At 49.8% G+C, this 12,516-nt stretch overlaps 5 protein-coding genes across 5 annotated transcripts; 1 reads left to right on the forward strand and 4 right to left on the reverse strand.

Annotated features, from left to right (window-relative positions):
- Positions 1-1,942: 1,942 nt before the first annotated feature.
- On the reverse strand, positions 1,943-4,006 carry EI90DRAFT_2923930 (uncharacterized protein; the record flags this gene model as incomplete). The annotated part of the gene is made up of 6 exons (XM_039054832.1): positions 1,943-2,301; positions 2,369-3,137; positions 3,199-3,462; positions 3,515-3,573; positions 3,634-3,780; positions 3,838-4,006. 6 exons carry the CDS (start codon positions 4,004-4,006, stop codon positions 1,943-1,945), a joined length of 1,767 nt encoding a protein of 588 aa, XP_038914905.1.
- A 23-nt stretch (positions 4,007-4,029) lies between these two features.
- EI90DRAFT_2997228 (uncharacterized protein) lies at positions 4,030-4,824 on the forward strand. Its single transcript, XM_039056236.1, has 2 exons — positions 4,030-4,136; positions 4,192-4,824. The coding sequence occupies exons 1-2, from the start codon at positions 4,068-4,070 to the stop codon at positions 4,720-4,722; spliced, it is 600 nt and encodes a 199-aa protein (XP_038914906.1). The 5' UTR covers positions 4,030-4,067; the 3' UTR covers positions 4,723-4,824.
- Positions 4,646-7,529, reverse strand: EI90DRAFT_3062803 (uncharacterized protein). Its single transcript, XM_039060668.1, has 3 exons — positions 6,815-7,529; positions 6,632-6,762; positions 4,646-6,578 (listed from the first exon to the last, which is right to left on the reverse strand). Exons 1-3 carry the CDS (start codon positions 7,505-7,507, stop codon positions 4,850-4,852), a joined length of 2,553 nt encoding a protein of 850 aa, XP_038914907.1. The 5' UTR covers positions 7,508-7,529; the 3' UTR covers positions 4,646-4,849.
- Positions 7,530-7,658: 129 nt separating this feature from the next.
- Positions 7,659-8,430, reverse strand: EI90DRAFT_2973734 (NADH-ubiquinone oxidoreductase complex I, 21 kDa subunit-domain-containing protein; the record flags this gene model as incomplete). The annotated part of the gene is made up of 5 exons (XM_039055788.1): positions 7,659-7,755; positions 7,808-7,820; positions 7,888-8,052; positions 8,111-8,221; positions 8,286-8,430. The coding sequence occupies 5 exons, from the start codon at positions 8,428-8,430 to the stop codon at positions 7,659-7,661; spliced, it is 531 nt and encodes a 176-aa protein (XP_038914908.1).
- Positions 8,431-8,487: 57 nt separating this feature from the next.
- On the reverse strand, positions 8,488-12,165 carry EI90DRAFT_3062804 (copper P-type ATPase CtaA). Its single transcript, XM_039060669.1, has 6 exons — positions 11,526-12,165; positions 11,204-11,470; positions 9,474-11,183; positions 9,273-9,452; positions 9,192-9,248; positions 8,488-9,136 (listed from the first exon to the last, which is right to left on the reverse strand). Exons 1-6 carry the CDS (start codon positions 11,700-11,702, stop codon positions 8,636-8,638), a joined length of 2,892 nt encoding a protein of 963 aa, XP_038914909.1. The 5' UTR covers positions 11,703-12,165; the 3' UTR covers positions 8,488-8,635.
- Positions 12,166-12,516: the final 351 nt, after the last annotated feature.

Genomic DNA, 12,516 nt, shown 5'->3' on the forward strand with positions numbered 1-12,516 from the left:
ATGTTCGGATCCGCGGAAATTGACAGCGGGTCGTACAAGTTGATGCTGAGTATGGACGGTCCCGCAGGCCGTTCTCCAAATAGCATCAATTCAATGTAAATAAGCGCCTGCAGAGGAGCATCTTTTCTGGTAATTCCCGCTACTCTGTGGCGGGTTTTGTAAATTTTTCGACTTTGATTGAATGCGTTTGATGACAAGGTCCTCTATTATTGCCAATTCGGGATAACCCAGGGCCCTCCCAGTTATACTCTTATCTTCCCCCTGCATTCGTTCTACTTCTCGATCGTTACCTAGCAACTTGCCATCTCGTTCACGCAATGTTCAAAGAAATCCGCACACCGTCCGTTAAGGATTGCAAAAAGATCAGTGTTGTCGAGGCATTCCAAAGTAAGCACAAGCGCCGATGGTTATCCTTTGTGGCCGTCATTCACTTCACTTCAGCACAGAACTTTCGACCTCCGCAGAAGGGTCTTCCTCCGTGCACGCCGAAGTCAGTCCCACAATCTTCTCCCATCCACATCGGGATCCAGAAGGACATTTCTGTCACGCCATTCCCTCCCCCGCGACTCGAAAAGATACCTGGGCGACGTCAGCACTTTCGATCAACACGGAGCATCGGTGGAACGTGACCGATTCGAATTATCGTTTGTAAAAGGGGTGGCAGTCATTGGAATGGCCTCGATGCATTTGTGAGTTCCATTGCCAACTATTTCCTTCGTTGTCCGATCAGATGGAGGTCCTAACACCATTCTTCAGTTCTCGCGCACGAAACACAGTCTTGCAAGCGTTTCACCTTAGAAGATGTAGAGGGTCCCGCACCAATCCAGACAGCAGACCATAGCACAAACCCAGTCGTCGGATGAAATGGCATCCATTGATGCATCTAGAATCCCAGAGGAAGATGAAGCAGACGGAGTCATTGAGATACGGACGTGATCGAATCACTTTTTCGGGGATGAGTATCAATGATAGAAGCTACTGCCAAAACAGTTAGACTGTCAGAGTTTGAGCAGACGGATTCCATCGCATGGTACTCACTTCACAGCCCAGGCATCTTGCGATTTTCCTTTACCCTTGTCATCCTCATTGGGGGGAGAGCAATCCATCTTTGAGTCTTTGCCCGTAGAAAAGAATGGATCAGTGACGCACAGTTTGGTGAAGGTGTCTGCGTTTCTGTGGTCTTCATCTTCGTCTAGGATTGGGTGGGATTATAGGTGAGTCAATAGATTGTGTCTCATCCGGCGACTGGGTGGGTGTTCTTCTGCCATTGTCTGCTGTCTGGAACGCATTCCGTGTGTTGGTGCAAACATTGAAACGTGGTTTTCAGCAAGGGGAATCAGGAAGCGGTACGATATAAGGAGTTGGGAGGACCCTGGGTTATCTAGAATTGGCAATAATAGAGGACCTTGTCATCAAACGCATTCCGAAAAATTTATAAGACCCGCTACAGAGTAGCGGGAATTACTGCTCTCGCATTCCCACCGTATGTAATGATGTTCATGTGGTACAATCGATTGGCACGCAGTTATTGTGAGAACATATTCAGAACATCTCTAACGGCTGTTTCACCAACACCCCTTGGTGTACATACTGCAAGTAATCAAGAGTGATCAGTCAAAAGTGACTTATATGATCATTGTCATGTGAAGTACGCATAGAAGAACAAGAACAGAGAGGGGACTGCTGATCGGTAAGTGACAGCACAGTAAAGATGTGGTGGGAATCGAGACGAGTGTACGTTTGCCGAGTGTGGTTGGGTGAATGTCCACAGTACTCCGGGTATATGTTATATCAGTGAGATATCAGAAGGAGGCAACCTGGCTGGATGAGAAGAGTGGCGGGTTATGCCGCGTCAGGCGGGGCCCACCATTATACCTCCTTTGTGCCGCGAGATAATTCATCACACTCATAAGCATATTCCCATTCCCCTGCCACACGATACTCATCGAGGCAAGGATCTCAGCACACTCTCAAATGCACTGCGTGCGACGTTACCCAGACCCAGCGCCACTGCTTTCGCAGCCTTCTCCGCCGTTCCAACAGCCTCGACGCCAGTCGCCACCGCATTCCACTTCCCCGTCGACGGGTTCACATTCTCGGAGTCGTCGGCACCCGCAAAGCTCATCATCGTGCCTTTCACGCTGTGCAGTTCATTTAGGACTTCCACGCCGACAGAGCGGGCCCATACGCTCGGAGTATTCGTCATTGAATATATCTTGTGCAGCTTGTCCGTAGCGGAGAGAAGCATATGATTGGTGGCGTATCTTCCTTGGTGGTACGGTAGAAGTGATGTATAAGAACCTAAACGTTGTGAACCAGTTTGTCAGGCTTATTTCAGGAGATGTGCAACAGAGAACATTTCATTTACCGATATCACTGCCAATGCCCACAGCATCCTCCAGGACCTTAACGAGGCATTCTACATCACCTAAACCCATATTCAAACCCTGGCCAGCAAGAGGATGGATCGTGTGTGCAGCATCTCCCACAAGAGCAACACGGCACCCTTGTAAACCTTCGCCGATGTAGGTTGTAGCGTGCGATAGCCTAAGAGGGAAAGACGCTTGCGTTCCGGGCTGAGTGGAGTAAGCGAGTGGAGGATACAGCTCTGCATCTAACGGCGGGATGCCTGTGTGTCCTTGCTCATAACGCAATGAAGAGAGAGCAGATTCTGGTGATATTCCGTGAGATTTCTCCCTGAACGATATCTCGTTTCCCAGCTGCTCAGGAGTGATCGTCGTGGTTGGCGAGTTTGTTGCGAGATCTCTTGACATGCTCTCCAACAAAACGTTTCCGAGATACTCAATGGATACATGAGGCAGTCGGAAAGCGGCATTCACCATTTGGGAAAGAACTGCAGAGTGGGAAGTCTTGAGAGCGAGAGCAATCTCTGGAGTCGTCGACCAAACAAGGGATGAGATATTGTCAGTTAGCGGGAGAAATGCAATGGGCCCGGTGGGAAGATGTCGCTGATACGCAGTGGTATTCAAACCGTTTCGGGCTTCGGTGAATGGTGAAATGGGCTGAATGGGGTGATGCTGCAACGTGGCAACTACAGCATGGGTAGGGTATGCCCAGCCAAAGTTGGGTATTCCGGCGAACGACCGCACCGGAGAATTGAACCCGTCTGCGCCAACCTGAAATATGCGAAAACGATCAGCTGTACAGGTAAACAGGCGCAAGAAAGGGGATCGGTACAAGTAGTCGTGCCCGGATACTTCGCCCGTTGGACAATACGATGATAGGCCATCCTCCTCCATCCAACGCTGACGTTCCCATCTCTCGGACAATAGTGTTGACCTTAACATTGTCAAAAAGGCGAATGCTTGGGCCACTTAGCTCGTCTATTCGCCGAAGGAGGGCCCGTTGTAGGTTCAGGTTCTCTGTGAGGCGAGCCATCTCGGATCGCGAAATGGAAGATGCGGAGAAAGTGATGCGTGCATCGGAGATGCCATCCCAAACCTATCCCAACCTTTGAGGCAAATGCTCGAAAGATTAAGGTGTCAGCACATACATGCATGTCCCGGATTGGGGCAGTTCGTTCTACGTTCACATGTCGCCAAGCTTGATGCTCTAACAATAACAGACAATGGGCAGCGAAAACATAGGAAATATCTCAAACGCTTTACTCACTCTTCAAAAATGACGAAGACTCGTTCGTTATAGAACTCACTCTGTTTGAATATGTCGAAGGCAGCGGGTTCCACGTGCGAATTTTGTCCAGATTACTGGCTTCAATGAGTGCGACTGAAAGTCGATGAGATGTGATCGACGATGACCCTACATCAAATGGGCGCACAAATAAGTAAGGCAACCACTCTCGCCTGCCGACAGTACCTAACGAAGCGGCCAAAGCCAAACCAACGGGTCCACCCCCAACGATAACAACATCGTGATATTCATCATATGTCGACTGGTAGGACGCCTCGAATGAACTGGAATGCAAAAGTCGAGGAATTCTCAAGGGACAGCGAGTTCGTCCAAAAGTGCGAAGTGGTGGTAGCATAATGAATGTTTCCCACGATGGAATGTACAGCCACTTGCCGACCCGTTCCCAAATTGTTGCGATGACCAATGGATCTCATAACTCTCATAGCCCGGCAGGGGACAACACACCGCCTTCAGGTACTGTGATAGTGAGTTTATGGGATGTCATTTGAAATTTCCCTAATAGTCATGCGTGTTGACTAGGGTCCAGATGGCAAACCTTGTAGAGTGTGCACGGGGGCTGACTGGCGTTCATGGTCAAACCCCAGAAAGAACCCAGCAAGCTCGGGAAAACCACCATCCGATAAGCGAACAGTAGCAGCGAGCCTTGGGACAGCGGGCGCATTGGCTTCCCGCGGCGGTTCCTCTGATGAGGATAACCGACATGATTCGTGTCCCCCTGACACGGAAACATTGGGCAGAGCTACCTGGACATTCCTTCATACTGCCGCTGCATACTACCCGTCCGAGCCCAGCCCGGTCCAGAGGTCCCATATGCTATCCCTCCTCAAAGCTCTACCTCATACTTACCCATGTCCACATTGTGCCACTCACTTAGCTGAGAACATCCAGCAACATCCTCCCGAAAATCACGTTGGTAGCAAGGAGTCACTGGGTCTTTGGCTCTGCGCTAGACATAACGACGTCAATGTCAGACTGGGTAAGGAGGTTTTTGATTGCAGTAAAATAGACGAGAGATGGAGGGATGGGCCTGCTGATGGGAGCTGCGACTGACGTAGTATATTATACACTAGATGCATGATGTAATTCAACTAGGATGTATGTAAGAAACACACAACCTCGCAATGTCCCCCAATATCAAGAATAGGTAGTGACAAGTCCAGGATACCAGCTTCCGTCATCACAATCCTTCGAAAAATGAAAGATCCTGCGCCGAGAGACCTGTTTTTGAATCGACTACGCTGGATCGCTTCACTGGGAGTGGTTGCTGCGTAGGCGAAAATCCGAGTTTCTGTCCAGGTGTTGATGTTCGCGATGGAGGACCTATGGTTGGAGTCGTCCCTCTTGATGAAGATGAGCCTCCAAAAGCGCTCAAAAAGTCGAAGTTCAATGTTGAAGGAGCCTTCGAGGACGTTGACAACGAAAGGGGAGACTTCTGCATCGCAGACTGTATCTGTTTTGGGGGAGTCGATGATCTTGGTGGCACAATTCGTGCAGCAAGGGGAATACTCCGCATAGTGAGGCAGTGAGGCGTGTGATCTGAGGGGCTAGAAATGAAATCATCGAAGTCATCCTCAATTAGTGGTGTCTCCACGCGAACCGCTCTTTTAGTTGGACTAGCCAGAGAAAGGATTGGGTGATCCGGGGAAGCGTTTAATGGTGGGCGTTGAATAGGGGTGATAGTTCGAGGTGGAGCCGGCAGAGCAGGCGCCGTGCTAGTTGGCGAAGACGATTGTGCAGGCGGTGGTGTGGATTTGACAGAGCGCCTCAATGAGGGGGTCTTAGACTGAGGGCGGGGCAAACCTGTCATTGCTGGTTTGGGGGTTGGGGAGATAAGTGGTGGTTGGGAAGAAAAGGAATTGCGGGGTGACGACTGAGGTGATACGGGTGTGTGTGATGAAGCAATAGGGAGATCCCATATGTCTGTCGATGAAATTGATGATGTTCTTGACGGACGTGAAAATATGGCATCGGCCACCGCCCTCTGGCGATACAGCTCCTGTGAAGAGGGCAGGAATGATGTTGGCACGATTGGCTGCGGCTTTGTGCCTTGAGGCGGGTCTGGGATGCTCGGTTTCTCAAATATGGAATCATCAAATCCAGCCGTGTCGGATCCCTGAGTAGTCCCGTTCACTTCCTCAAGATAAGAAAGATCCGAATTCGACAGTGAGAGCGCTGCATTTTCACTAGCAGAGCTCCTACCTCGAGTGATCCGGTTCAGGAATCGTGAGACGACTGAATGAGTGGCGGGTCCCTCCACCGTGTGTTCATCATCCTCTACTGCAACAACTGACGTGTCGGCGTTTTTGAAGAGCGAGCGAATTGAATCCTTGGATTTGTGTGGAAGTTGATCGCTGTCGGCCTGGGGAAGGGCAGATGAAGTAACTTCAATCACGTCCTCTTTTGACTCAGATGGTTTTGACTGGGTTTCGAGGCTAGCTTGTGCTGGCTCATTAGAGACTGGCGAAAGAGCCGGGGGAGTCTTCGGGAATGCCTCGGTGCCTATAGAACTGGATGTCGAGGCCGTAGATGCAAGGGAGGCAGTTTTGCTGCTCAAGAATGACATGATGCTACTACGGATGGTCCTCTTCTCCCCATAATTTGGCTGCTCCTTTGGAGCGGTCGCACTGCCCATTTGACCTTCCTGGCGCGCAGCAGAGGAGCTCGGGACTGGGTTTGGGGGCCAGTCCCAGTCATCCGATTCTCTTTTTGGATCCTGCCTCACGGACTTTTCCCAAGAGGCAGAACCCTTGGAAATCTGCAGAAGGGAAAGCGGACTCCTGAGACTCAGCGGAAGATTTCTGGTTAACTTAAGGGCCTTTGCTTGGGATGCGTATAGCTTTGTCTGATGAAAATGAGGGAGACGCGGAAGCTGCATTTCGGAGGGAACAGTTTCCAATAGCCGAGCGCTACGATTCAGGGAAGTGAGAAGGGTTGATTGAGGGGCAGAACGGCACCGTACATTTTACCGTCTGGATCCATCGAAATTCTCCAGCTGCAGTCATCGCTAGACTGACCGTCTTTTGGAGATGGCCACACTTCGGATATGTTAGTCTGTATGCTGCTAATCCATTCGTCCAGGCGCTCCCTAGGCTAGGTTCTGGTAAGATGAGTCCTAAAGAGGTTCCAATTTAAGGGCACTTACGACAATGCTCTCTCTCTGTCTCTTCATCTCCAAAGCTACATCCCATTCGTCTTTGACTGATTCCTTCTCGTCACTTTGAGAAATTGGTGGTCCCCCAGACCAAGCAGATGACCAAGCTTGGTCGTCAACCATTTCAGCAGTTCTCCAGGCGTTGTCCACATCAATTTCCCCAAAACTCCCAGACTCGAAACCGCCGAAAGCATCGGGATTATCAGTACTAGGCGTGTCGTCCAGTTCAGCTTTCAGTGCAGGTTCTGACAGCTCTGAAGGGGTTTTTTCTTCCACGTTGATGGTCTCCACTGAAGATTCTGATTTCCAGTCGGGTCTATCTAAGTCATGAGTGCTGGGAGTGGTTTGGACATCCTTCTCAAGATTCTGTAGCTCAGCGTCTTCAGCTCTGGGGTCTGGAGATGATGACTGCCACGAAGGTTTCTCCGGTCGCTCACAACCCCATGCCGGAGTTTCTAGGAGTGCAGATGATGCCCAACCACCCATACCCTCATCTGCAATAGGCGACGGTTCCCAACTGGGCGATTCAAGCGATGACTGACCCGCATGCAAGTCAAGAACTGATGCAGTTAGGCCCCAATCAGATATAGCAGTTGACGGCTTCAAGTCATTCGTTATGACAATGTCCTGCTCGGCCCCAGACTCAGGCTCAGCAAAGGGATTGCGCCAAGGATCGTCATCCATGAACTAGCGAGACTGGTGGCAGTGTTCAAAATGGAATACCCCGAATTGGGAATTTTGCGGAGCAAGCGCCAATATTACTATGTACAGTGATCAAGTGAGAATGCACAATGAAGTGGACAGTCCCAGCTACTCGAGCATGACTTCAGAAACTCTATGAGCTTTTCTTATCCTGCTGTACTTCTTGCTTTGCACTAGCGTAATACTTTGACGTGTCAACCCCGTGATGAGGGTGGACAGCAAGATTAAACCTGGAAGTGGCAAATGTAAAAATAAACGGATGGCAGGACAATGTCTACAAACCAGGGAACAGCACCTGTGCATGGAGGGTGAATAATATTGACATTAGAAGGTGTTGGCAAGTCCTGCTAAAATGGACTTACCAAATTTCAGCTGAGAGAACACGGAGTTACGATAAGCAACGCCCTGAATAAAGGGCGTTTCATTGGTTTCGCCATAGAGCGGTTTACCTTCTCTTGCAAGTTTGCTCAATTCTGCGAAATCCATTTCCTGCTCCCGTTTGTTCTCTGTCCACCCCCAGAAGCGCACTAAATTCGTGTTGGAATAAGCAAACCGCCAGTTGTACAAACATGCAGAGCCACTGACATGTCGACCGTTGATACGCGAACAAGAATCCACCAACGAGACCGAGAAAACCTGTCAACCGTAAAGCTGGCTTTAAATGGGATCGCACGGCTTTAGTGGGATCGGCGAGTTCTTTTCGTAAAAGGATCGTATGAGGCTTCTTCCACGCCAAAGGCAGCGCAAATGTTCACTGCACCATAGGCATATAGAAGCGCGGGAGCAAGCACTCCTCCACCGGCTATGTACGCAGAATCGGACGGTCTCATATACCGAATTACACGTCCGGCATACGGATCGGCATCAATAAGCGGGTATGGCGTTGTTACCTCTCTCTTGACCATGGCAAGAACGACGGTGAGAACCGAATCACGTGCCAACGATCTGCAAGCGCCTACAGTTGTCTATTTGTCTATTCAACTTGAATGTTAGATTGACGACTATATAAGCTAAAGTACAAATCAGAAGGTCCAAAAAAATACCTGACGAAGATGGAGCAAACGCAATATAAATCCAATATGGATACCACCCCCGAGTCGACAGCTGACTCTAAACAACCTCCATTGGAACCTGGTCATAACCTTCCGTGCGCCTTCCGCCGGGCAACAACTGGCACACATGATTCCAGCCCCTTGCCAAGGCTTCACGCGCACTGTCCATCATTGTCTCGCCAGGGACGAAGGTGCCGGGCATTACACTGTTCTGAGGTCGTCTCCACCACCTCAAGGTAAGACTGCTCGTCACCACGCTAACGCTAGAGAACGCCATAGCAGCTGCAGCCGTCATGGGATGTAAATGCCAACCCCAAGGGAGGAATACTCCCATAGCCAGCGGTATCCCCAGAATGTTATATCCGCATGCCCAGACAAGATTTCGGCGAATGACTCGGAAGATGGATATGGATAGGTCGAAGGCGGCGACGACGTCGAGAAGATCAGATCGCATGAGAACAATATCCGCTGCCTCGATAGCCACGGACGTGCCACTCGAGAGTGCAATGCCTACATCGGCAGCGACCAGCGCTGGCGAGTCGTTGATACCATCACCCACCTACGGTGGTATGTTTAGGCATGAGCTGTGTTAACACGACAGGAACCCAACTTACCATCGCAACACCACCCTCTTTCATGTCAACCAAACCTTGGATAATCTTTGCCTTTCCCTTTGGACTCATTTTCGACCAGACATTGGAGTTTGATATCCCAACCTCCCGAGCGATAGTTTGAGCAGTTTCTTCCGAATCCCCGGTTATCATGTAAATGTCAATCCCCATTTCTTTCAAGCTCTTTATTGCCATTTTGGAAGATGGTTTGGCGGTGTCGGAGAGCGAGATAGCGAGAACAGCGACTGGGGATACCTTCAGATTCTGTGATATTGAAACGAACACGACTGTACGCCCCTTGCTGTTTTCGTGAGTTTGGAACAACTCCAGGTCGTGTGGAAGAGAGCCACGGCCACCAGATTGCATCACAAAATTGCTTGTCCCGATATAGACCTTGAAGGTGGGGTTAGGGGAAGATGATAGCTCTACCACTGCTTCTACCCCTTCTCCCGTGACGCTTTCAAACGAACTGACCGTGCCAGTAGGTGCAGAAGGTCCCAGGGATCGCAGAGCCTCCTTGCCATGAGCAGTTATGGCCAGCGCAAGCGGATGCTCCGAACGTGCTTCTACAGCCGAGACCAACGCCCACACGCCAGCTCTCATGACTTGGCTGTGTGCCGACGAGGCGAACAAATCAACACTTGTACGCATAGTTGGCAATTCTGGCTTCAATGAAGACGTGTCATCCGCCCAAGCCACTGAGACCACGTCCGGCTTGCCATTCGTAATCGTACCCGTTTTATCCAGAACAATTTTCCGGACGAAACGGCTCGCCTCGAGCGGTCGTCCGCCTTTAATCAGAATGCCGTGCCTCGCCCCAACACTGGTCCCTACCATGATAGCTGTAGGGGTGCTCAAGCCTAACGCGCATGGGCACGCAACCACAACGACCGAAATGCAAAGCTTGAGGCAAACAGCGAATTTGCTCGAGCCAGAATGGCTAAATACGGCAGGGAGTTTTTCGGTGTCAACGAAATGTGACAGAACCATCCAAACCGCGAAGGTGATCAAGGCTACGAAGAGGATAACCGGTACAAAGTATCCTGCTGCTCGATCCGCAAACGCCTGGATGGGTGCCTTTGACGTCTGGGCTTCCTCCACCAATTTGACTATTTGTGATAAGGCTGTGTCCTTCCCAGCACGGGTGACCCTCATGTCGAAGGCACCAAGCCCATTCACAGTTCCGCCGATGACAACATCGCCAACTTGCTTCATTACTGGAATAGGCTCTCCCGTAACTGCGCTTTCGTCTACAGACGAAGACCCTTTCACGACATTTCCATCCGCAGGAATTTTATTGCCAGGAACGATCTTGAGTACGTCACCGACTTGTACCAACTCTGTACCTATCCTTTTCTCTTGTGTACACTCCAAATCGGTGTAAATGGTCGCCATAGAAGGGGTAAGCTTCATCAAATCTGTCAACGCCGCCGAAGTCTTGCCTTTGGCCATATTTTCCATATATCGACCGAGTGATACGAACGTAATCAACATTGTCGAGGTATCGAAAAATGTTGCAGGCCGATAGTCAGGGTCCGCGTTGAATGGCGCAACGAAGAGGTTGATCGTCGAGTATGTGAAAGCTGCCATCGTGCCGGTGATGACTAATACATCCATGGTAGCTGACCCATGTCGGACCGATTTGTAAGCTGCTCGAAAAAATTTTGCTCCCACCCCAAATTGAACAGGTATAGTGAGGAAGAAGCATAAGACGTCGAAGAGGTATATGCCACGAAAGAGACGGACGCGGGACAGGGGCCGCAAGAAGCTAATCATGGGGATGACCATAGAGAGAAGAAAAACTGGGACTGCGAAGGTTGCACTAAGATAGAAACGACGTTGCCATGCCTGGATCTCCTTCGTCTTCATCAGACTCAGGATTTGAGTGTTATCGTCCTCATCAACAGCTAGAACCGCATCGTATCCTAGTTCCTCTATTCGGTATATAACATCACGAGGACCAATAATACCGCGGTCGAACTCGACTTTGCATGACTCGGTGCGAGGGAAACAACGATGGAAATGATGCCTGGAAGGAGGGAAATTTCTCTCTCGATAGTTGAGACGCAATTAGCGCATGTCATGCCGTATACGCGTAGGGTAGCACTTTCTTTACTTGAGTTGGGAACAGCTGAAGGTTCAAAACCAATGTCGGAAATCTCGCCCATAATCTTCTCCACCGTCCACTTGGCAGGATCATATTGCACCACAGCGCGCTCCGCAAGCAAGGCGACTCGAACAGAGACTATCCCGTCTTGTTTTCGAAGCATGCTCTCAATAGACTAACAGTAAAATCTCGTCATTAGTATGCAGTGACGTTCGATGTAAACCCCTTACCTCCACACATGCACCACATGTCATTCCTTCGACCCGTAGCTCGCATTTCGAATCTGGCGATAGCGAGTCTTGAAGTGGTTCATCCGGGAATAAATTTGGATTCAACTCGAGTCGCGGTTTAGAGGTGGGAACAAGGGAGGACAGGGTTCGTGACAAGGTGTCTGCGAGAGTGGCCATTGCGGTCGATATTTATATTATATCTAGGGGATATTATAGAGGCAAAGGGCGAGATGCCCTGTAGCTTAGAAGAGACGAAAGTGCGGAAGAGAGGGCCAAAGCTGCAAAACAATAAATCTATGAGAATTGCTTTGCAGGTGTTCCTCTCTGCAGCCCCACGATATCTGAGGGGCTTGTATTTAGAGGCTTAGAGATCAAAGAACGAGTGCCCGAGTAGCAGATAATGAGCCCGGCGAATCAGCGGTGGTGACGAGCAAGCCAGTGCAAGTTGAAGTCAGTGCTTAGTGAGATGTGAATTTGCATCCGAACGCCGGCGGCCGCTCGATCAGCCCCCACACAACCGCCACAAACGGTCAAACTCGCTCAGTATGTAATCGCAAGCAGGCAATTTTGCTTTACTTTCCCGTTCGGAATTGGACCAGGCACTTTATTGTTACGTAGCACTTCAGCGGGGACACACGAACGACGGGGGAAAGATCTCTGATAACATTGCAACCGCACAAGCGGCATATATAAGTAATATAAGTAGCTAAAGTAACAAGAAGATATCAGACAAAAGTGATAAGGAAATAAGATGTGAATTACTTAATAATAAGTGCTAGATGTTGAACATAATAGCGTAGCACATGACGAATGCAATATCAATGACTGATATGAGCATTGATATGCATCATCGTCAGGCTTGTTCATCGATGTAGTAGCACCCGTGGGTCTAGTGATACGTTCAGGAAAGGAAGTACTCAGTGCGGAGCCAACAGCAAAACACACAGAAGGTTTACTATGGTTAAATAATGATGGCCGACACGATCGAATA

The sequence above is a fragment of the Cantharellus anzutake genome, assembly GCF_015039405.1.
Source record: "Cantharellus anzutake strain C23 chromosome Unknown EI90scaffold_31, whole genome shotgun sequence".
Classification (NCBI taxonomy): Eukaryota; Fungi; Basidiomycota; class Agaricomycetes; order Cantharellales; family Hydnaceae; genus Cantharellus; species Cantharellus anzutake.